The sequence below is a fragment of the Somniosus microcephalus genome, chromosome 21, assembly GCF_052327205.1.
Source record: "Somniosus microcephalus isolate GS21.2 chromosome 21, FLI_Smic_1.0, whole genome shotgun sequence".
In the NCBI taxonomy this organism is placed as follows: Eukaryota; Metazoa; Chordata; class Chondrichthyes; order Squaliformes; family Somniosidae; genus Somniosus; species Somniosus microcephalus.
In genome coordinates, this window is record NC_141007.1 from 23,871,264 (window position 1) to 23,895,104 (window position 23,841).

At 43.8% G+C, this 23,841-nt stretch overlaps 1 protein-coding gene across 3 annotated transcripts in view; it reads right to left on the reverse strand.

Annotated features, from left to right (window-relative positions):
- The window catches only part of LOC147102652 (uncharacterized), a 449,465-nt gene that overhangs the window by 366,754 nt on the left and 58,870 nt on the right, over positions 1–23,841 (reverse strand). For all 3 annotated transcript variants that reach the window (XM_085963336.1, XM_085963337.1, XM_085963338.1), the window contains exon 3: positions 17,078–17,143. In XM_085963336.1, coding sequence (XP_085819462.1) covers positions 17,078–17,143 — 66 coding nt within the window. The remainder of the gene's footprint in view (positions 1–17,077; positions 17,144–23,841) is intronic.

Below are 23,841 nucleotides of genomic sequence, written 5' to 3' on the forward strand. Positions count from 1 at the left end.
CAAACCTTACTGTAAGGTGCAGTAAATACTTCGCTAACTTTAAATGTTTCAAAGTGAATGCTTTGACAAACATTGGAAGGTCAAAGTAAAAGCATACAAGAAAATTAATAGTTTACGGTTAAGTTATGCTCAAATTCCTCAAAGCACTATGCCCAAGTGCACAGGGAAATAAAGGAATGAATAGGTTTGTTTGTTTAAATGTTAGAGACGACATTTCTGGCAGACTCGTATTCAAACCATAGATTGTAACAATTGCCCAGAGCTCCAAATGGTGGATTGGAACTGTTCAGCAAAAAGAGGAATAAAGCATCATTAAAGCTGTACTTTCTCCATCTTTAATTTGTGATGCTATCAAATTTAGTGTTAGCTCAAATAGCCCTATCCTATTATTCCATTTTTTCTTCTTTAATGAGTTTATGCAGTTAAATTTCCCATTCTTCAATTCACTCCACTTCTTCACCCAAACAAAAACTCTGTTTTACAGCCCAACTATTGCTTATGTATCCTAAATGATAGGTCTTCAAACTGGTAATCTGCCTACTTAAAGCACCCAAGACAATCACTGAATGTGCAACAACTGCCTGGGCTGGTTTCCTTTATTTCCCGTCCCTCTCCTTGTGCTGAACCAGAGCTTCTGTTCACCTCCTCGCTACAGCCTGATCTTAGTGTGTGGAGATACAGGGGTGAAACCCACATCTGATCACTGCACACCACAAGAGCATCCTTCTCTGCACACTCATTCAAATACCACAATTATTTTTTTTAATTCCGCGGCATTCCACTGTGGCACCTCCTTCATGTGTCCCTTCCTTTTACAAGACCAAAGCTCAGTGTATTAACATGACTACTTGTTTACTTAATCATCTCTTACTTTTTAAAAATCTTGGTGCTGTCCCCAGCTTCTTTTCTCCTATACCAACTGACTCCTTAAACCAGTTTCCCTTGCTGCCTCCACCTTCATTTTGAACAAACATGAGGAACTCCTGTACTTCTTTGTCACTAAGATTCAGTCAGCTGCCTCTGCTACTACCTCCTTCCTCTTGTTCAAGTCAAACCTCACCCCATACTTCTCCATTCCTAGCTTTGAGCCCATATCTTTCTAGTTTTTCTCTCATCTCTCTAAGCTCCTCTCATCCACAAGACCCAACTCCTATTCCCTTGACCCCATTCCCACTAAACTGCCAACCTCCCAACGTCATTTCCTGACATACTAGCTGACACTGTAAATGGTTCCTTCTTCGCAGCTATCTCCCTCCCTTTCAAAACATGTCAATAATCTCCTACTCAAAAAACCCACCCTTGACCCATTTATCCTTGTATAAACTATCACCCATTTCTGCTATCTTTCCACTCCAAGCTCCTTCAATGTTGTCACCTCCTAAATCAAACCCATCCTTCCTTCAACTCCCTGGTTGATTCTCTCTAAGGTTTCCACCCTTGCCATAGCACCAAAATGATCCTAATCAGTCACAAATGGCATCATCTGTGACTGTGGTGCACTATCTGCCTCATCTTCTATGCAGCCATCGATACGGTCGACCATACCACCCTCCTCCAATGCCTCTCCCCCATTGTCCAGTTCAGAGGGACAGTCCTTGCTTCATTCCATTCTTACCTATTCAATCATAGCCAAAGCATCTCCAGAATGGCTTCTCTTCCCACCCCTGCAGAGTAAATTGGCCACATCGTCCAGACATTGGGTCACCTTCCACATGTACACTGATGACACCCATTTATACTACCTCTCAACCCTTCCACTACCTCGGTTTTGCCAAGACGGCTAGGTTGACATCCAGTCCTGGATGAGCCAAACTTCCTCCAGTTAAACATTGCTAGAACAAAATCATTGTCTTTGGCACCGGCCACAAACTCTGTACTCTTACCACCAATTCAGTCCCTCTCCCTGGCCGTTGTTTCAGGTTGAACCTGATATAAAGAGAGGTAAGGAGGCAGTGGAGACTTTATGGGTAGAATTAAGAAGTAGGAAAGGATTTAAGACTGCAGTGGGAGTTGTGTATAGGCCCCCTGGTAGTAGCTGTGAAGTGCTAGATTGTATAAATGCAGAGATTAGACAAGCGTGTAGCAAAGGCAGAGTGGTTTTAATGGGGGATTTTAACTTTCATATAGATTGGGATAAGCAACCTATCAGAAAGGTAGTGAATTTCTGGAATGTGTCCGGGATAGTTTTCTACAACAATGTCCTAGAAGTAACAAAGGGGCAAGCCATATTAGATTTAGTCATGAGTAATGAGCCAGATTTAGTTAACAGCCTAACTGTGCAGGAACATTTATCCAATAGTGATAATAACATGATCGAGTTCAATGCATCGTTTGAAAGGGAGAAATGCGAACCAGACCAACTTAAACGGGATGAGGCAGAGAGTGTCCACAGTAAACTGGACAAATCTGTTAATGGGTAAAACGACAGAAGATCAGTGGGAGATGTTCAAAAGAGAATTTAATGTGATACAGAACCAGTTTATACCCGAGGGGCAAGAGCTCGACTTGCCAAAAAAAGCCATGGACGACTAAAGAGGTAAGGGACAGCATAAAACTAAAGGAAAAAGCATACAAAAATGCCAAAAATAACAGATCCTGGAGAATGGGAAGATACAAAAGAACAGCAAAGGGTGACAAAACAAAAAGTAAGCTACAAAAAGGGAGTATGAAAAGAAACTTGCAAGGGATATCAAAATCAATACAAAGAATTTTTACACTTCCATTAGGAAAAAGAGGGCAGTCAGGAGCAATGTTGGCCCCTTAAAAACTGAAAGCGGTGATATTGTCAATGATAATAAGGAAATGGCGGGCATGTTGAATAATTATTGTGTGTCAGTATTTACAGAAGGAGGAGGATAGCATGCTGGAAATCCCAAGGAAACTAATATTGAATCGGGGACAGGGACTCAATAAAATTAACATAAGTAAAACAGTAATGAAGAAAATAATGGCGCTAAAGACAAATCCCCAGTACCAGATGGTTTCCATCCCAGGGTTTTAAAGGAAGGAGGTGAGCACATTGCAGATGCCCTAACTATAATCTCCCAAAGTTCTCTAGATTCAGGAACCGTTCCTTTAAATTGGAAAATTGTGCATGTCACTCCATTATTTAAGAATGGCGAGAGGGGGAAACCAGGGAATAATAGCCTAAAATCTGTTGTCGGGAAATTGCTAGAGTCCATAATTAAGTACAGGGTGATTGAACACCTTGAACATTTTCAGTTATCAGAGAGAGCCAGCACGGATTTGTGAAAGGCAGATCGTGCCCGACAAACCTGACTGAATTTTTTTGAAGAGGTAACTAAAGTACTGGACAGGGTAATGTTATTTATATGGACTTTCAGAAGATAAAGTCCCACATAAGAGACTGTTAACTAAGGTAGTTGCCCACGGAATTGAGGACAAATTATTGACCTGGTTAGGAAATTGGCTGAGCAGCAGGAGACAGGCAGTAGGGATAATGGGTAGGTACTCAAATTGGCAGGATGTGACTAGTGGTGTCCTGCAGGGATCTGTGTTGGGGCTTCAACTAGTCACAATATTTATTGACGACTTAGATGATGACATAGAAAGTCATCAATCCAAATTTGCCGATGACACAAAGATAGGCGGCATTGTAGGCAGTGTAGATGAAAGCATAAAATTACAAAGGGATATCGACAGATTAAGTGAATGGGCAAAACTGTGGCAAATGGATTTCAATGTAGGCAAATGTGAGGTCATCCACTTTGAACCTAAAAAAGGATAGAACAGGGTACTTTCTAAATGGTGAAAAGCTAAAAATAAAAGTGGATGTCCAAAGAGACTTGGGGGTCCAAGTACAGGTAGACTACCCTTTATCCGGACTTCCGAAAACCAAAACCCTCTAAAAACCAAAGGTTTTTTCGGACAGCGTAAGTCGTGCGCACGACATGACCAGAGTGGCGCACGACTTACAGGCCTAGCCGGATAAGGGATAGTGTAGCATTTTTCCGCACTTCTGAAAACCGAAATTTTTATCCACACATCCGAAACCAGAAAACCTCTGAAAGCCGAAAGTGGAGCAAAGCATGACTTCTGAAAACCGAAATGCGCACGACCATGACCCCCGCCGACCCCCACCCCCGACCCCCCGGCCGAACCCGACCCCCACCGACCCCCCCCCGCCGTACCCCACCCCCGCCGAACCCCACCCAATTTCGGATAAGAGATAGTGTACCATCCTTTATCCACACATCCGAAACCAGAAAACCTCTGAAAGCCGAAAGTGGCGCATAGCATGACCCGACGCTGCCGATGCTTGACCCACGCAGGTGTTATGCTGCTCTGTGTGATATTTGCTGCTCTCAGATATTTGCTGGCTTTTAACAATTTGTGAAAATGCTAAAAAGAGCTGCAGATACCCCAATGGGTAACAGTGAGAAGCAGAGAAGGAAGCATCGCTCATTATCGATATCGCAGAAAGTGGAGTTATTGCAGAAGCTTGATCGTGGTGTGTCTGTGCGACATCTTACTGAAGAATATGGTGTGGGAAGTACCACCGTATATGACTTAAAGAAACAGAAAGACAAGTTGTTGAAATTTTACACTGACAGTGATGACCATAAACTAATGAAAATTAGGAAAACATTGCATAGGGCAAAAAATGAAGATCTTGACCGTGTGCTGATTGAGTGGATTCGACAACGCAGAGGTGAACGTGTGCCACTGACTGGTTTGATGGTCATGAAGCAAGCTAGAATATACCATGAAGAACTGAACATTGAAGTTGAGTGTGAATATTCAGAAGGTTGGCTGCATAAATTTAAAAAGCGTCATGGTATAAGATATCTGAAAATCTGTGGTGAAAAAGCTTCTGCTGATCATGAAGCAGCTGAAAATTACATAGATGAGTTTGCAAAAATAATATCGGATGAAAACCTCGGTCCTGAACAAATTTACAATGCTGATGAAACAGCTCTGTTCTGGCGCTACGTTCCTAGAAAAACATTAGCAACGGCTGATGAGAGTGCACCAGCAGGTTTTAAGGATGCTAAGGACAGGTTGACTGTTCTTGGGTGTGCCAATGCTGCAGGCACACACAAGTTAAAGTTGGTAGCGATTGGAAAAAGCCAACATCCGAGATGTTTGAAAGGTGTATGCAATTTACCTGTGCATTATTATGCGAGCAGGAAAGCATGGGTAACCAGAGGAATATTTTCTCACTGGTTCAATAACCACTTCGTACCAGCGACACGAGCTCATTGCAGGCAAGTTGGACTGGAAGAAAACTGCAAAATTTTATTGTTCCTGGACAACTGCTCCGCACATCCCCCTCCTGAACTTCTTGTGAAAAGTTATGTTTTCGGCATTAACTTTCCCCCTAATGTGACATCTTTAATACAGCCTTGTGACCAAGGAATTTTACGCTCCATGAAGAGCAAGTATAAAGACGTTTTTTTGAACTCTATGCTTGATGCAATCAACAGAGGCGAAGGAATCCAAAGCTTCCTGAAAGAATTCAATGTTAAGGATGCCATTTATGCAGTTGCTGATGCTTGGAACGATGTTGACAAACCAACATTAACAAATGCTTGGCACAGACTTTGGCCTTCAACGATGTTTCATGAAGATGGACCTGCAGATGACGAGTTTGAAGGATTTCCTGTCAGTCAGGAGAAGATGATGATATCAAACCTCCTCACTTACGCCAAAGGTTTATCATCCGAAAGTGTAAATACGTTAGAGGAAGCTGACATCGAAGAAGTGCTGAACATTGACAATGATGCACCTGTTGTGAATTCGTTGAGTGATGGGGAAATTGCTGAAATGGTGTTAAATAAAGACAAGCATGAGGACAGTAGTGATGATGATGATGATGACATTGTGAACACAGGTGAAAAAATCCCCATAGACGATATGGTGACAATGTATGATCAGTTAATTGCTGGCCTTGAAAAATGTGCATTTATCAGTGAGCAAGAGATTATGCAAGTTTACTCAATTAAAGAGAGACTGCTTAGACAGAAACCAATGTTAATGAGACAGATGACACTGGAAGAAGTCTTTAAAAAGGCCGTCTGTCGTAGTCATGCTTCATCACTTGAGAATCCTGTTCCTGGCCCATCTTCAGATGTCCAACTCCAACCTGATGACAATGATGACAACACTGATGTACCATCTTCTCCAAGATCCTCAAGCCAGATGCAATGTACCTTTATTGCATGTTTATGTACAGGTATTTAGCTTAGTTTGTACCTGTACATGTTTGAAGTTTTACTGAATGTTTTCCTTACAAATAAACTGTACTACAGTATTTATCCCTGTAACTACAGTATTTATAGTCGTTATTTTCGGATAAGGGATAGTGTATCCTTTATCCGCACTCCCGAAAACCGAATTACCTCTGAAAACCGAAGTGTTTTCGCGCACCTTCCGAAAACCGAAATTTTCCTAAAACCGAAACACGGCTGGTCCCGAGGTTTTCGGATAAAGGATAGTCTACCTGTACACAGATCATTAAAATGTCATGAACATGTACAGAAAATAATCAAAAAGGCTAATGGAATGCTGGTCCTTATATCTAGAGGACTAGAATACAAGGGGGTAGAAGTTATGCTGCAGCTACACAAAACCCTGGTTAGACCACACCTGGATTACTGTGAGCAGTTCTGGACACCACAACTTAGGAAGGATAGATTGGCCTTGGAGGGAGTGCAGCGTAGGTTTACCAGAATGATACCCGGACTTCAAGGGTTAATTTACCAGGAGAGATTACACAAATTAGGGTTGTATTCCCTAGAATTTAGAAGGGTAAGGGGTGATCTGATCGAAGTTTTCAGGATATTAAGGGGAACAGATAGGGTAGATAGAGAGAAACTATTTCCGCTGGTTGGGGATTCTAGGACTAGGAGGCATAGTCTAAAAATTAGAGCCAGACCTTTCAGGAGTGAAATTAGGAAACGCTTCTACACACAAAGGGTGGTAGAAACTTGGAACTCTCTTCCACAAGCGGCAATTGATGCTAGATCAATTGTTAATTTTAAATCTGAAATTGATAGCTTTTTGTTAACCAAAGGTATTAAGGGATATGGGCCAAAGGCTATGGAGTTAGGTCGCAGATCAGCCATGATCTCATTGAATGGCGGAACAGTCTCGAGGGGCTGAACTACTCCTGTTCCTATGTACCATACTGTTCTCAACCTCGGCGCCCTATTCGACCCCAAGCTGAACTTATGACCCCATATCTTCTGAAAAAACAGAGCCCACCTGCTTTCATCTCCGTAACATTGCTGCCTCTACCCCTACCTCAACCTAGCTGCTGCGGAAACCCTGATCTATGGCTTTTGTCACCTCCAGACTCAAGTACAGGAAATTGTGCGCTATCCGGCACCGACGGGACCGAGCTGCTGCCGTTCCCTCAAAACTGCCGTACACTCCAGAGCTAATGTTGAAACATACGGAGATTTTCATCTCCGTATGAATCAACAAACCCTGTTGCTTAGCAACAGCCTCTAAATAGTCGGCAAGCGTCTCTGGCTGAAGCTGTTGCTTAGCTACAGACGTTGCAGAGCTTGACTGTTCAAAAAAAGCAAAGAATAAAAAACAGCTCCTGATTTTTGCCGGTGGCTCGAGCTTGCCGGACGGTTCGCCTCCGGATAACACAAAGTTTCCTGTATTCCAATTTATGGAGTTTGGACTTTCTGGTGCCTGCTCTCAAGAAAGACTAAGTAAAGCCTATGGAGCTGGAACTGTTAGGGCGATGCTTGCCTTGGAACAGCGAGAGGGATAAAAGAATGGACTTAAAACCCTGGATAGCAGGGTGAATACATGCCAAAAGAGCATAATTTGGTTAAAGTATGAACAGCAAATGAAGGATAACTTATGTGGTCAATACAATCAAGACAAATTTACAGGTAGACTAGTTGGGATTGATAGCCTACTGCAAAACGGATCCATTGTATCAAAATACCACTGGAGCAAATATCATAGATTTTGTTATTACAGTACTCCAAACTGCCTTGAGAAAAACTCTGCTTCTGAAGGACACTGACTGCTAACAATGACAGATAAACAAGGTTGAAGGTAAGACAGCTGTCTGATGGACCTTGGGAACTAGGTGAAACACCAGCTGTTCTGCCCAGCAACAAACTTGGGGAAAAAATAAAACACAGGTTTACAATGATTTTTTTTTTTTTTTTTTTTTTAAAAAGGAGACCACGAAGCAGTCAAAGAAGTAGTCATCTACGAAGAATCAACCCTCTTATCTCTCCTGAAGCAGAGGAACTAATCATTGAGTTTTGAGTTGCACGCCCCAGAATAAGGTTATATGGCTACGTTATCTGGAAAACTGTCGTGTCTTAAAGTCAATAAAATGAGTGTGCTTGAAACCATTCTGAAGTGTTTCAATCTCGGTTGATTCATACCTTTCGAGACCACTAAAAATAATTAAATCATACACACCGCTCTCTTGGGCGGTCTCGCATCATCCACTCAACTGCGGCTGAACCAAACTCGGCTGTCATTTCCTATCCTGCAACAAGTGCCACTCCCCATCAGCTCTCTTCTCACTGACTTGGCTCACGGTCACCCAATGCCTCAAAATTAACATTCGTATCCATGTGCTTAAATCCCTTAATGGTCTCATCATTCCCCATCTCATGTAACCTCCTCCAGCCCTACTATTCTCCTAGCCCCGAACTCTGTGTTCCTCTCGACTCTGCCCTCTTATGCATCTCCACATTCGTTCCACCTTTGGCAGCCATCTCTTCAGCCACCTAAACTCCATGCTCCAGAATTCCCCTCCCTGAACCTTTCCACCTCCCATTCCTTAAAACATACCTCTGGCCTAACTGTTGGTCACCCGTCCTGATGACGCCTCTGAAGCATCTTGGAACGCTTTCCTACATTAAAAGGTGCTATATAAATACAAGTTGTTGTTGTGCCAATGGAGGCCTTAGCCCCTACATAGAAACAGGCCGTTCAGTCCAACTAGTCCATGTTGACATTTATCCTTCACAGAAGCAATAGTCCTAACCATATGTCCTCGTTCTGTTTCCATAATCCTTTTGTTCTCCTTTCCTTCAATAATCACCTATCTTTAAATGTTGAGATGGTTTCTGCTTCAATTACTAACTCTGGTAATGTATTCCACAGCTCAATGCCCTGTGCAAATAAGTTTCTCCTGCTCTGTGTCCTAAATCAATTTACGTCCCCTTGTTCTAGCCCCCTCAATCACTGGAAATGTTCTGTTTCTATCTACTCTGGCCCACCCCTTCATAATTTTAAACACATCCATCAGATCACCCTGTAATCTCCTCTGTTTTAACAAAAACAAGCCTAATTTTCTTGTCTTTCTATTTTCTCATATCAGACAGCATCCTAGTGAATCTGCACTGTACCCTCTCCACTCCTCTGATAGTTGGAGCCCAAAACATTACTCCAACTATGATCTTGCTAAGGTTTGATATAGATACATCTCAACTTTAATATTTTACACCTCTTGCCTTAAAACCTAGTTATTCCATTAACTTTTTTTTACAGCCTTATCCACTTAAGGTGGTGCTTTTAATGCCGTGACAAATTCTTCTGCTCTTTCACATCACCCAGCTTTTCCCCAAAGTATCAACCAAAATATACCACTTAACACGTACTGACATTGAATTCCATCTGCCACTTTTTTGTCCATTCCACCATCTTAACAATTTCCCCTTGCAGCTGTGTTTGGTGTTCAGAATCATTTAATATGCCTCCTACTTTAGTATTGTCTGCAAATGTGGATACTACTCCCTCTAGCCCTATATCCAAATCATTGATGGAAACAGTTAACAGAAGCAGTCACAGAACAGAGCCCTGTGAGACACCGCTACCCATTTCCAACCACTTCACACAGGTTGCTCAATTTTTAAAAAGTCTACCGACATGCATGCTTTATCATTCAAAATACATTTGCTTGAACAGAAGCAGTGATCCAGATTTGGGCAAACCTCACAAAAGGTTAAATATTCTTCAAAACTTTCAGATGCTGAAATTGGAGCCAAAATTTCAATATCTTACAAAAGATGAATATTAAGTGCACATCAAGTTAACTATTCAGGGATTTAAAGCTGCGTGAGGTAACAGTCATAGAATTTATAATACAGCGTTTCTACTACCACCCATTGATAAAAGATGAAAATGTTTAAAACCAAGCGCACTAAAACAAAAAGCTGTAAAACCAAAAATCAGTCACTTTACTTAATCAAATCTACCAGGTTTAAGGGAGTGATAGGTACATCAGTTCCATACCCTAATCTTGTCTTCCCTTTTTCCCACTAAACCAAGTTGCCCAGGCAGCTGTACTTTTACATCAGGAATAGTAAGCCACCATCAAATACATTGCCCTACATGCTCATCCCTGCATTTGCATTATACTGAAACCAATACTCATCTCACCATCTCCTATTTGTTGATTCTTTCCAAAAATGTAAAAACTGTACAACACTACTTCCCTCAGCCTCCCATTTCTTTTACAATCTACAGGGTTTTAAAAAGCAATGCTTGGCTTCATCCAACCACTACTAGATAAACCTATCTTTTCCCTCCTACTCTTGTTAATCATTGCTACCTTTGTCTTTCACCTAGGTTTCTCAATTGAAAAGGGAATTCTATCAGAATTCCCAGTTGTTCATCATCAGAAAATAATGCAATTTCAAGAACTTTAAGTAGTTCTTACATACACACACTTGTATGCTGAACTCCATTTCCTGTTTATTTTATCCAGTTTCATTTCTCAATTCTACTTAGAACAGAGAAGGTCATAGACTTAGGTAGCAGTGGGGAAATTAAAAACCAGAGCGTGCCAGGAAGGGGCAGAAGGTATGGAGTAAAAGGTAAAGTAATAAAAAGGGCAAAAGCAGGAACTAAGTGTCACAAAACATTTGAAAATTCTCTATCTGAATGCACGTAGCATTCGTAACAAAATAGACGAGTTAATGGCACAAATAACTACATATGGGTATGATCTTGTGGCCATTACAGAAACATGGCTGCAGGGTGACAATGCCTGGGAATTAAACATACCAGGTTATTTAACGATCAGGAAGGATGGAAGGGGAGGTGGGGTGGCTATGTTAATAAAGGAAGGAATCACTAATACAGAGAAATGATATTGGGTCAAAAGATCAGGATAATGAAACAGTTTGGGTGGAGATAAGGAATAATAAGGGGAAAAAAACACTAGTGGGCGTAGTCTATAGGCCTCCGAACAGTTGCAACTCTGTTGGACGGAGTATCAATCAGGAAATAGTTGAGGCTTGTAATAAGGGAACATCTATAATTATGGGGGATTTTAACTATCATATTAATTGGACAAATCAAATTGGGCAGGGCTGCCTTGAGGATGAGTTCAGTGAGTGTATTAGGGATGGGTTTCTTGAGCAGTATGTAACTGAACCGACCAGGGGGGCAAGCAACCTTAGATCTGGTCCTGTGTAACGAGACAGGATTAATTAAAAATGTCCTAGTAAAGGATCCCCTTGGAATGAGTGACCATAACATGGTTGAATTCCATATTCAAATAGAGGGTGAGAAGGTTGGATCTCAAACAAGCGTGCTAAGCTTGAATAAAGGAGACTATGAAGGTATGAGAGCGGAATTGAGTAGAGTGGATTGGGAAAATAGATTAAAGGGTAAGACGATACATGATCAGTGGTGTACATTTAAGGAGTTATTTCACAACTTCCAAAAAAAATATATTCCACTGAGAAAAGGGTGTAAAAGAAAAGACAGCCATCCGTGGCTAAGTAAAGAAATTAAGGATAGTATTCGACTAAAAACAAGGGCATATAAGGTAGCCAAATCTAGTGGGAGGAGAGAGGATTGGGAAAACTTTAAAAGACAGCAAAAAATAACAAAAAGATTGATTAAGAAAGGGAAGATAGATTATCAAAGTAAATTAGCAAAAAATATAAAAACAGATAGTAAGAGTTTTTATAGTCACAGGAAACTTTGTGCTATCCGGAGGTTGAATGTCCAGCAACTTCGAACTAACGGCAGAAATCAGCAGCTGTTTTGGTTAGGTTTTTTTACTTCTCCTAGCATTCTTTTCACAGGCAGGCTCTAGAAAGCGTCTCTGTATCTTAGCAACAGCTTCAGAGGCACTTCCAAGCCACGGGCCGAGTGCTGACAAGCTGTTGCTAAGCAACAGTCTTTGTTGTCAGATACGGGGATGAAAAGCTCCTATCTGCTAACATTGACGCTGGTCTATCCGGAAGTTTTGAGGCAACGGCAGTAGCTCGGTCCCGTGGGTGCCGAATAGCACAAAGTTTCCTGTATATAAAAAGAAAAAGGGTGGCTAAAGTAAATGTCGGTCCCTTAGAGGATGAGACCGGGAAATTAATGGTGGGAAATATGGAGATGGCAAAAACACTGAATGAATATTTTGTATCAGTCTTTACAGTAGAAGACACTAAGAATATCCCAACACTGGACAAACGGGGCTATAGAGGGGGAGGAGCTAAACACGATCAAAATCACTAAGGAAGTGGTACTCGGTAAAATAATGGGACTCAAGGCGGATAAATCACCTGGACCTGATGGCTTACATCCTAGGGTCTTGAGGGAAGTGGCGGTAGGGATTGTGGATGCATTGGTAATAATTTTCCAAAACTCCCTGGACTCAGCAAAGGTCCCGGCAGACTGGAAAACTGCTAATGTAACACCCTTATTTAAAAAGGGCAGTAGACAGAAGGCTGGAAACTATAGACCGGTTAGCCTAACATCTGTGGTAGGTAAAATTTTGGAGTCCATTATTAAGGAGACAGTAACAGGACATTTGGATAATCATAATTTAATAGGACAAAGTCAGCATGGTTTTATGAAGGGGAAGTCATGTTTGACAAATTTGCTGGAGTTCTTTGAGGAAGTAACATATAGGGTAGATAAAGGGGAACCAGTGGACGTAGTGTATTTAGACTTCCAAAAGGCATTTGACAAGGTGCCACACAAAAGAGTATTGCTTAAGATAAAAAATCACGAGGTTGGGGGTAATATTCTGGCATGGATCGAGGATTGGCTATCTAACAGAAGGCAGAGAGTTGGGATAAATGGTTCATTCTCAGACTGGCAATCAGTAACTAGTGGTGTTCCGCAGGGGTCAGTGCTGGGTCCCCAACTCTTTACAATCTATATTAACGATTTGGAGGAGGGGACCGAGTGTAACATATCAAAGTTTGCAGATGATACTAAGATGGGAGGGAAAGTAGTGAGTGAGGAGGACATAAAAAACCTGCAAGGGGACATAGACAGGCTAAGTAAGTGGGCAGAGATTTGGCAGATGGAATACAATACTGGAAAGTGTGAGGTTATGCACTTTGGCAGGAAAAATCGTAGAGCAAGTTATTATCTTAATGGCAAGAAACTGGAAAGTACTGAAGTACAAAGGGATCTGGGGGTCCTGGTGCACGAAACTCAAAAGGTTAGTATGCAGGTGCAGCAAGTGATTAAGGCCAATGGAATGTTGGCTTTCATTGCTAGGGGGATAGAATATAAAAAGGGAGGTATTGCTTCAGTTGTACAATGTATTGGTGAGACCGCACCTGGAATACTGCATACAGTTTTGGTGTCCATACTTAAAAGACATACTTGCTCTCGAGTCAGTACAAAGAAGGTTCACTCGGTTAATCCCGGGGATGAGGGGATGGACATATGAGGAGAGGTTGAGGAGATTGGGACTCTACTCATTGGAGTTCAGAAGAATGAGAGGCGATCTTATTGAAACATATAGGATTGTGAAGGGGTTGGATCGGGTGGATGCGGGGAAGATGTTCCCGATGATGGGTGAAACTAGAACTAGGGGGCATAGTCTTAGAATAAGGGGCTGCTCTTTCAAAACTGAGATGAGGAGGAACTACTTCACTCAGAGGGTGGTAGGTCCATGGAATATGCTGCCCCAAAAAGCTGTAGAAGCTACATCATTACATAAATTTAAAACAGAAATAGAGAGTTTCCTAGAAGTAAAGGGAATTAAGGGTTACGGGGAGCGGGCAGGAATTTGGACATGAGTCTAGGTTCGGATCGGTCATGGCCCTGTGGGTAGCGAAGCGGGCCCAGGGGCCGCGTAGCCTGATCCTGCTCCTATTTCATGTGTCTAATTCTGTTAGATTCAGGAGATGGTTCTATGATAGTAGATTGGCAGTTAGGATCAGATCAGCCATGATCTTATTGAATGGCGGAGCAGGCTCGAGGGGCCGAATGGCCTACTCCTGCTCCTATTTCTTATGTTCTTATGTAATATTCAAATAATCAGTATTCTTCAAACAATTAGAGAATTATACTTGGTTCTTCAAAAATTCTTCACCTCAATGGATTTAAAAAAAAAATCAATTTCCCCACCTCTTTATAAACACAGCACTATTAAGTAGCATCAGTATAGCGATGGATAATTCCAGTAGCAAAGTGGGCCATAACATTTATAATGCTATGTGAAATCGACGTGAAACCTTCATCTTTATTGATCTACTGTTCTGATCAGTGTTTTTTTTTTTACTTTAATCACACACATGCACAGCAACATACTTAAGAGTCATACAGCACAGAAGGAGGCCATTCGGCCCATTGTGACTGTGCCCGCTCTTTGAAAGAGCCATCCTGTTAGTTCCGCTCCCCTGCTCTTTTACCATTGCCCTGCAAATTCTCTCTTTCCAAATATTTATCCAATTCCCTTTTGAAAGTTACTATTGACTCTTGCTTCCACCACCCTTTCAGGCAGTGCATTCCAGATCACAACTCTAAAAAACTTCTAATCTCCCTTCTGGTTCTTTTGTCAATTAGCTTAAATCTGTGTCCTCTGGTTACTGACCCTCCTGCCAGTAGAAACAATTTTTCTTTATTTAATCTACAAACCCCCTCATAATTTTGAACACCTCTATTAAATCTCCCCATAACCGTCGCTGCTCGAAGGAGAACAATCCCAGCTTCTCTAGCCTCTACACAGAACTGAAGTCCCTCATCCCTAGGATCAATTCTCTTAAATCTCCTCTGCACCCTCTCCAAGGCCTTGACATCCTTCTTAAAGTGTAGTGTCTATAATTGGACACAATACCCCAGCTGAGACCAGTGATTTATAAAGGTTTAGTGTAAGTTCCCTGCTTTTGTACTCTATGGGCAGGATTTTCATTGGGCTGTGGAGGCAGGATTGGAGGTGTGGGGGTGGGGGTTAAAATCCCGAAATCGGAGGTCCCGACCCCAACCCGCCTCCATGCCAGTTTCAAAGGAGGCGGGTACCCGACCCACACTGGGACCCGCCTCCCCGAGGCGGGAAGGGGATTAGTGCCAATTAACTGCCTGTTAACAGGTAGTTAACAGGCAGTTTTTAGCCTAATCCCTATTTTTAAGGTTGAAGTGTGGGATTCCCGATGGCTCCAAACCACGCCAGAGGAGGCGGACCATTGGGTTGAAGGACTTGGAGGGTTCGAGATGTTGGTGTTCAGGTGAGTGATGTGTGCATGAATGCAAAGGTAAGTGTGTTTGGAGTGTTTAAAGAAGTTTAAATTACCTTTTCTTACCTTTACAGCCTTCCTTCCTTCCTTTAGGTCTCGGGAGTCCGTCATCTCACCGGCACAGAAAGCAGAATGGCTGCGATCTGTCAAAAGTGACAGCCTTCAGCTTTCTGTGCAGGAGAGATTTCTAACCGAGTCTATGGAGAAGGACTCATTTTAGAAGTAAGACTGTCAGTCAGTGTTTGACAGCTTCAAAGAGCTGTCAAACACTGATATTTCATCTGTCAAAACCTCTTAGGTGAAATTTCAGTCTGTGACATCACCTTTTGCCGGGTGGCCCTTAATTGGCCTGCTGGGCGGGCTCAACAAGGTCAATCAAGTTAAAATCGCGTGGATTGGCCACATCACGATGGAGGCGGGACAACAACCCCGAAAGTTGTAGTCCTGCCTCCATCACGTCCCCTGAATGAAAATCCAGCCCCATGTCTCTAGGAAGCCCAGGATCCCGTATGCTTCTAAAGCCTCATCAACTTGTTCTGCCACCTTCAAGGATTTGTGTATGTGAACCCCAAGTGTCTCTGTTCCGACACCAGAGTTAAAATTGTAGTTTAGTTTATACTGCCTCACCTCATCCTTACTTGATCTAACTCAAAGTCATCCTTTCAAACCAACTGAAGATATCTTAGGACAATGAAAAAAATGTCTTCAAGATACAGGTTACAATTCATATTACATAATTTCCAACACAAGGGAAATATCACATTTTAACAAAAACATGAGCAGTTTCAAGAAAAATATTATTTTCTATGACTCTTGCATGATTAAGTAGTAATAATGTGCATGCATCAATTGAGTTCATTCTCAATTTCTCAACATAATACCGATGCACAAGCATAACCTTAAGCATTAAAATGTCATAAATAAATATATTACAGGAAACTTTGGTTTATCCGGAGGTTAACTGTCCGGAATGCTCGAGCCACCGGCAAAATTCAGGAGTCGGTTCATTAAGTTTTTTTTCTTTTCGTTGCTTTTTTTTTTCCACCAGTCAGGCTCTGCAAGGTCTAGCTAAAGCTGTTGCTTAGCTACAGAGACGCTTGCAAGCTACGGCCGACTGTTTAGAAGCTGTTAGGGTTTGTTGCTAGATACGGAGCTCAAAAGCTTCCGTATGTTTTAACATTAGCGCTGGTTTGTCCGGCAGTTTTGATGGGACGGCAACTGCTCGGTCCCGTCGGTGCCGGATATCACAAAGTTTCCTGTAGTATCCATAAATCATCCCTCATTGCTAGTTGTGTGTGGAACTTTCCCTAATGTAAAATTGCAAACCAACAAGAATTGTTCTCTCTTCCTAATGCCTTGGGATTAGGTAACAATTCAGTAGAAAACCTATCCCTATAAGTATAGTGCAACACATCCACATTCAAAACTCATCACAATTTAACAATCATGTTAAGTCAGACAGTAAAATAACTTTTGGATTTAAATGGGAAAGAATTGCCATTTCAAAAAAAAAGTGCTGAAACAGCTTGGAATCCATTTTATTTATCAACAACTATCTGATTGATTGTGAAATGCTGTCATGTCCTCAAAAGCAAACAGATCCATGATGCCAGGTCATTAATGAAGAAAACATCACTTACTGATTCATCCAAGGCATAACGTAGACAGCCATGTTCGTATAACACAAAGAATCTGCGCTGCCATTTCTAGAGGTTGGGGAAGAGGAGCAGAGAAGAATTACAAACTGAACACCTGCAACAATTTGGTTCAACACTTCCATTTGCATCATTTTCCGCAGGAAACTATTTTGTATACCCAAGATATACAAACAATAAAGCTTATTACTTCAGTTTGAGTCAAGTTAAATATCCTGATCTCATCTTTGCTGCTTTGCGACGGTGCTTCCCCACAAAAGGAAAGTCATTCTGGGCTGCACCAGGCTAGTTTTTAATGCCAGTTGCCTTGCAGCAGATAACCAAGCCCCAAGACATGATGATAAATACATCCGAGAAATAGAAAATCTCACTCATGAGAAAAGAAAGTCAGCAAGACAGAGAAGGGAACTTTCATTAGGATCGGAGAATTTTTGTTAACAGCTATCCAAATTATTCCCTTTGTAGGAATTAATTAGCGGGGATGGGGTTATTGTCTCTGGCCAGTCAGAAGACTCTGAGCTGCTCCAGAGCCCCGCGCGGTTTCGAAGCGCTCCCCTTTTCCTGGTTCTGACCGCCGGACTTATTCGGTAGCGATGTAGACAGAAACGAGACTCATGGTTGGGTGCAAAACAGACCAGTATTTATTGAAACAAAAAGAAAACTTAAAATAATGAATACAACACACCTGTGCTCGATACAGCACTTTTACTTAACACAGTACACTTAATGTCCACTACAGCACTCTTTTGCTTAGTGCAACACTGTTACTTAACAGGGAAGGAGAAAACGGACACAACGAGGGAAAATTGACTAAAACCACAATTTAACAAAATCCCCCTTAATTCCCACCCGTAAATACCTATCTAAGTTGCCTTGTGATAGGCCAGAAAAACTATGCTCACCAGTGAAACGCCTGCTCCGTGCACCTGCGGTCTTAGATTCTTCACCACCCTGAAATGGAGATACCCCAGTGTTTAAAAGTAACTGCTGGTATTCCACTCCCTTGCGCGGGCTCCCGAGTTGTAGATAGGGCACGGAGGCGAGGCTGCAGAGAGAGCGCGAGATGGCTTCCTGAGAAGCTATCTTATACCCCATTTGGGGCCGAAATCTTCCCGCCCAAATCCGGATGTTTCTGGGCTGAACAAAAGGGATCCAAACTGTCCCCATTGCCTGTGATTGGGTTTGGATAAATTACCCATTTCCCTTATGATGGGTTTTTGAATGTATCCCCATTCATCATGATGGGTTTGAATAGAGCTGTCTCGGTTTGGGAAAAAATGTCTATTTCCTTAATTGCTGAGTAAACAGCCCTTGGATGTTAGTGTAAACAAAGCCATTGTCCTGTGGTCACTGGAACGGCAATTGATTGGCAGTCTCAAGTGGTTACGCCTTTGTGTCAACATTGTAGACTTCCTGTAAACAAACATCGATTGTCTTGCGGTGAAACTCCTCGAACTGCCTTTGATTGACAGTTTAAATACTCCACTGCTTCAGGGGCTGGTTTTTTTTTCTAAATCCTTTGTTGGCCATCTTTGATTTTCCCTTTCAGGCTGTGTGGTGTCTTCTGCCACGAGGTCGGACAGCCATCTTTGATTATCCTTTTCACAGCACACACACACAGGTTGCCTTTCAAGTCCTTTTTGTCAGCCCGTGCTTTGCAGAGAGACTGTCTTTTGTCTTCTGCCACGAGGTCCGACGGCCATTTTGATCCCTGGATTTTTAAAGGTATATACTACCCAGGTTATCTTTAATCTTCGGCTGTAGAAATTTCGGAAATTGTTGTGAAATCTTACACCTTGAAATATACTCATAACTATTGCCTTATACTTAACTAGCAGGGAAGCCCAGCGTTGCCAGGGCAATTTTGGGCCGCGCGGTCTCCGTGACCCTGTCTGTCCCCCCTCTCTGTCCCTCTCCTGGTCTCCATGTGCTGTCCTCTCCCTCCCTCCCCTCTCCCTGTCTAGCGCCTGAGGCCCGGTGCCGTTGTGATAGCGGCCGTGCGGGGCCGAATGGTTGAGGCGCGGCCGGGCTGTGACGGACCAGAGCCGAGCTCCCCCGCGGATCGCGCGGCTGGCGGCCGGCCGCTGCGGCTCCCCCAACCGCTGTGTGTGTCGGGCCGAGCGGTTGCGAGGCACGGCCCGAGTGAGCCCAACTTACCTGCTGCTCCGGTGTAGGATTGGTCAATCGTCGAGTCACTCGACACTCAACTGTAGGACGGCACGCGCCAGGAACCCGCCGTCCGATTGGTCGACCTCGACGTCACACGGTCGCTAATGACATGCTAATGAGCGGAACGCTGAACGTTTTTCGGATACCGCGGGCGCGGTTTTTGTCCGGCCGAAAGGTAAATACGCCTATGACCGGTCCGGAATCGCAAGCTTTCTTTTGAGGCGACGCGCGCGTCGGTACGCTCTGTAACTTTCAAACGTATAGAACACGGACAGACAGACAGACATCGGGACAGACAGAAGAGCCGCTTTATATATATATATATATAGATAGAGATATAGATATATTGTCCTTTGCATTTACAAAGTAATTCTTTCAAAAATGTGTGGAGAAATAAGAGACAAGAAATACCACTTCTACTTGTATAGCATCATAAATTACAAAGTAGTGCCAAGTAGTTCTTCAGATTTTATTTGTTAATAAAATTCCTCATTTAGTCAGCTTCAATTGTTAAGAAATTAAATCTTCTCACTCCTAGCTGGGACAAACCATCATGTAATAATTTATAACGAAATACATTCCTAGCTTGTGTGTAATAAATTTTTCTAATCATATCGCTAGTTAAAAATCTACATAGCTTTTGCATATCATGAAAGAATTCCATGACTTTATAAAAATAGGACAGACATTTTTCACCACGCCCCTTACTGAAAATCATGGAATGTTACAGCACAACAGGTCATTTGACCATTCAGTCTGCACCAATACTCATTCATACCGATTGTGAAGTAATTTATTTTACTGAAAGTATTTTTTTTTAAATAAAAGAGACACACCCAATGTGGCAAGTCCGACTAACAGACTAAAACAAGATGGTCAAGATTGGAAAAGGCCATCTTGCTCATGTCACTATTCAAGTCCTGTCTCAGTACCCAAAGTGGCCATTTTTCATTTTTTTTCTACCCAAGTTCATGTCCCTTCTTTATTCTTCTGAATCTGGAATTGCGCCAATTCCCTTTGAATGCTTCTACTGAGGCAGCATCAAGCATGTTTAGTGCAGTCTATTTCAAAAGTCAAAAATCAATCCAAGCATGAAGTTATACGGAGTTTAACTCATGGTTTCTTTAGTTTATAATGGTGTCCTCCTGAGCTTTGATCCTATTTTTCTACAACATACTGCTCTTCATCGTTCTATAAACTTAAATGATGCCTTCCTTTATTTTGCTATTGAGAATAAATTGAGCTTCTCTTCGTAACTCAATCATCTCAAACCCAAAACCATCTTTACAATAGCAAAATACTGCGGATGCTGGAAATCGGATATCGATAGCCTATCCCCAGAAATGGAGACAGAGAAGTCAAGGAAGGAAAGGGAAGAGTCGGAGATGGACCACGTGACGGTGAGGGAAGGGTGGAAATTGAAAGCAAAGTGAATGCGATAGCCTAGCATTTTCTGTTATCCAAAACCATCTTTGTTGCCTCTCTGAATTCTTTGTCTCTTTACCTTTCCATCTGGGGATTTCTCTCTGAAATGCTAACCGAATAAGGAAAGCCTCACCTCTATTCGGAGCTCCTCTGCCATCGGGAAAACAAACTGCTTAAAAGTATTTTGTTTGGTTAGGCTACACTGTAAAACCTATACAGCCGACATTCAAATACCAAATCATAAACATGCAACGAAGTTCAACACAACTGAAATGAATATAATCCATCAAATTGAATAGCATTGTTGAGATTCACAATTGGCCAATTGCAGTTTTTCCAGTGAGGAATTTCTCAGTATCTCCACTGTTTTGCAAGTGTTATGGACGTCTATAGAATTAATGAAACTAGCATTACCCTAGTTGGAATACAGGCAATGTAAATTAGATGGAGGTGGGTCAAAGATAGATAGCACACATCTAACGTCTCTAATACTGCACAGTAGATACTGGAACAGGGGGGGGGGTTTGATTGAGGTTTTTAGGATTTTGAAAGGAATTGATAGGATAGATAGAGAGAAACTTTTTCCACTGGTGGGGGAGTCTAGGACAAGGGGACATAACCTCCGTTCAGGAGAACAGTTACTAAACAATTCGTCACGCAAAGGGTGGTAAGCAGTCTACAGTTTAGCCTAAACAAACAAGATAATTATAAATCGGAGATCAACAAATTTTTGCTAGCCATGGGTATAAAGGTATATGGAGCCAGAGCGGGTGGATGGAGTTAGGATACAGTCCAGCCATGATCGCATTGAATGGCGGAACAGGTGTCAGGGGCTGAATGGCCTACTCCTGTTCCTATATTCCTTGACTCGGTGCCTTAGTCAGAAGGTTATGGCTTCAAACCCCATTCCAGAAACCTGAGCACATAATCAGACACCAGACAGGGGGGGGGGGGGGGGGGGGCACGGTGGCATAGTGGTTAGCACTGTTGCCTCACAGCGCCAGGGACCCGGGTTCAAATCTGGCCTCGGGCAACTGTCTGTGTGGAGTTTGCACATTCTCCCTGTGTCTGTGTGGGTTTCCTCCAGGTGCTCCGGTTTCCTCCCACAGTCCAAAGATGTGCAGGTTAGGTTGATTTGGCTATGATAAATTGACCCTTAGTGTTAGGGGATTAAATACGTGGGGTTACGGGGATAGGGTGGGATATGTGTGGGTGCAGGCTCGATGGGCCGAAATGGCCTCTATCTGCACTGTAGATTCTGTGATTCTGTGATTCAGTGCAGCACTGAGGGAGTGCTGTACTGTCAGAGGTGCTATCTTTCAGTTGAGACATTAAACCCTCAGGTGGTTGCAAAAGATCTCATGGAATAGTCGAAGAATCCCCCGTGTCCTGGCCAACATTTAGTCTTCAGCCAACATCACAAACAAATTACCTGTTGTGGGATCTTGTAGGCTAACGTGACATCAATTTGCAAACAACATTGACTACATTTCAAAAGTACTTCAATGGTTGTGAAGCATTTGAGGTCACAAAAGGCACTATGTGGCGACACGCCACCATTGGACATAATCCGCTCACGGCGGCACGGACAGTTTACGCAGGCGCACTGCCGGCAGCAGCCGCCCCCAGCCGGGGGCCCTTTCCTCCGGCAACCTGTTTCCCGCAGGGACAGACTGCCGGAAGCACTTCCTGTCTGGGGAGTATTTAAGTGGTTGCGCGGGCTTTTCAAGCTCTCTTTTTGCCATGATGTAAATTAAAGCAGTTGTGTTCCATCAACTCTGGTCTCGACTCCCACGTTTGCCACGGTCTCAACACTGGTGACCCCGACGCTCAGGACGAATCCTAAGCTAGCATGGCGGATACAAACACAGTCACGGTTAAACTACTGGACTTTTGGGAGAACCTGGCCGAGGCCTGGTTCGTTCAAGCCGAGTCCAGATTCCGGCTGAGAAGCATTACAGTCGACGCCACGAAGTAAGACTACCTCGTCGCCTCTCACCTGTGCCACAGTCCCCAAGGTTTGGGCAGCGCTGCAGGATCCACCAGAGGAAGGCAAGTACGAACATCTGAAGGCCGCGCTTCTTAAAAAATTTCAGGCGTCCTCTTACCAGCGCAACTGCCAACTCCTCGACCTCCCAGGCCTTGGCGACGCTTCACCATCAGACCTGCTTTCCCACATGCTGTCCCTCTCGGACGACAAAAACCCCGGTGCCCTCTTTCGCACGCTTTTCATCCGCCCGCTCATGGTGGAGTCTGGCTCCACGGACCTGAATGAGATAGCCGAAAAGGCTGACCGGCTGCTCTCCGCGCAGACTGCCCGCGACGTCGCGCCCGACCTCGCGGCAACGACCACGCGGTCCCCCCGGCCCACTAGGCCCGACCGCCCTTCCACTCCAGGTCACTGCTACTACCACACCCGTTTTGGCACTAGGGCCCAACGCTGCACGCCACCGTGCACTTTCAAACCCCCCGCCGCACTGGCCCCCACGATGGCCGCGGGGCAAAAGGGGCCCCTACTGTACGTCACCGACGACAGCACCAACCGCCGATTCCTGTGCGACACAGGAGCCCAGCACAGCATCACCCCCGCCTCCGCCCTCGAAATCCAACGCGGCGCACGGGGTATCACGCTGGCCGCAGCCAATGGCTCTGACATCCGCACATACGGCACCCGTATGGTCACGCTCGACCTCGCAGGCCGCCGCTACCGCTGGGAGTTCCTCACAGCCAAGGTCCTCTGCCCACTCATCGGCGCCGACTTCCTACGCGCCCATGGCCTCCTTGTCGACATTCCGAGGCACCGCCTCGTCGACATCAACACTATGGCCCCCATCCCTGGCGCATTCACCCCGGCCCGTTCGGCCGGCCTGACGACCTACTGCCTCGCCAGAGCCACGGGCGACTACGCGGCACTACTAGCCGAATTTCCCGCCCTCACTAACCCGACCTTTTCGGCCAAAGCCGCCAAACACGGTGTGGAGCACTATATCCCCACCACCGGCCCCCCGGTCTCTGCCCACGCCCGCAGACTCAACCCGGCCAAGCTGGAAACCGCGCGGGCAGAGTTCACCACCATGGAGCAACTCGGCATCATCCGCCGCTCCAGCAGCCCTTGGGCCTCACCCCTCCACATCGCCCCCAAGCCCGGCGGAGGC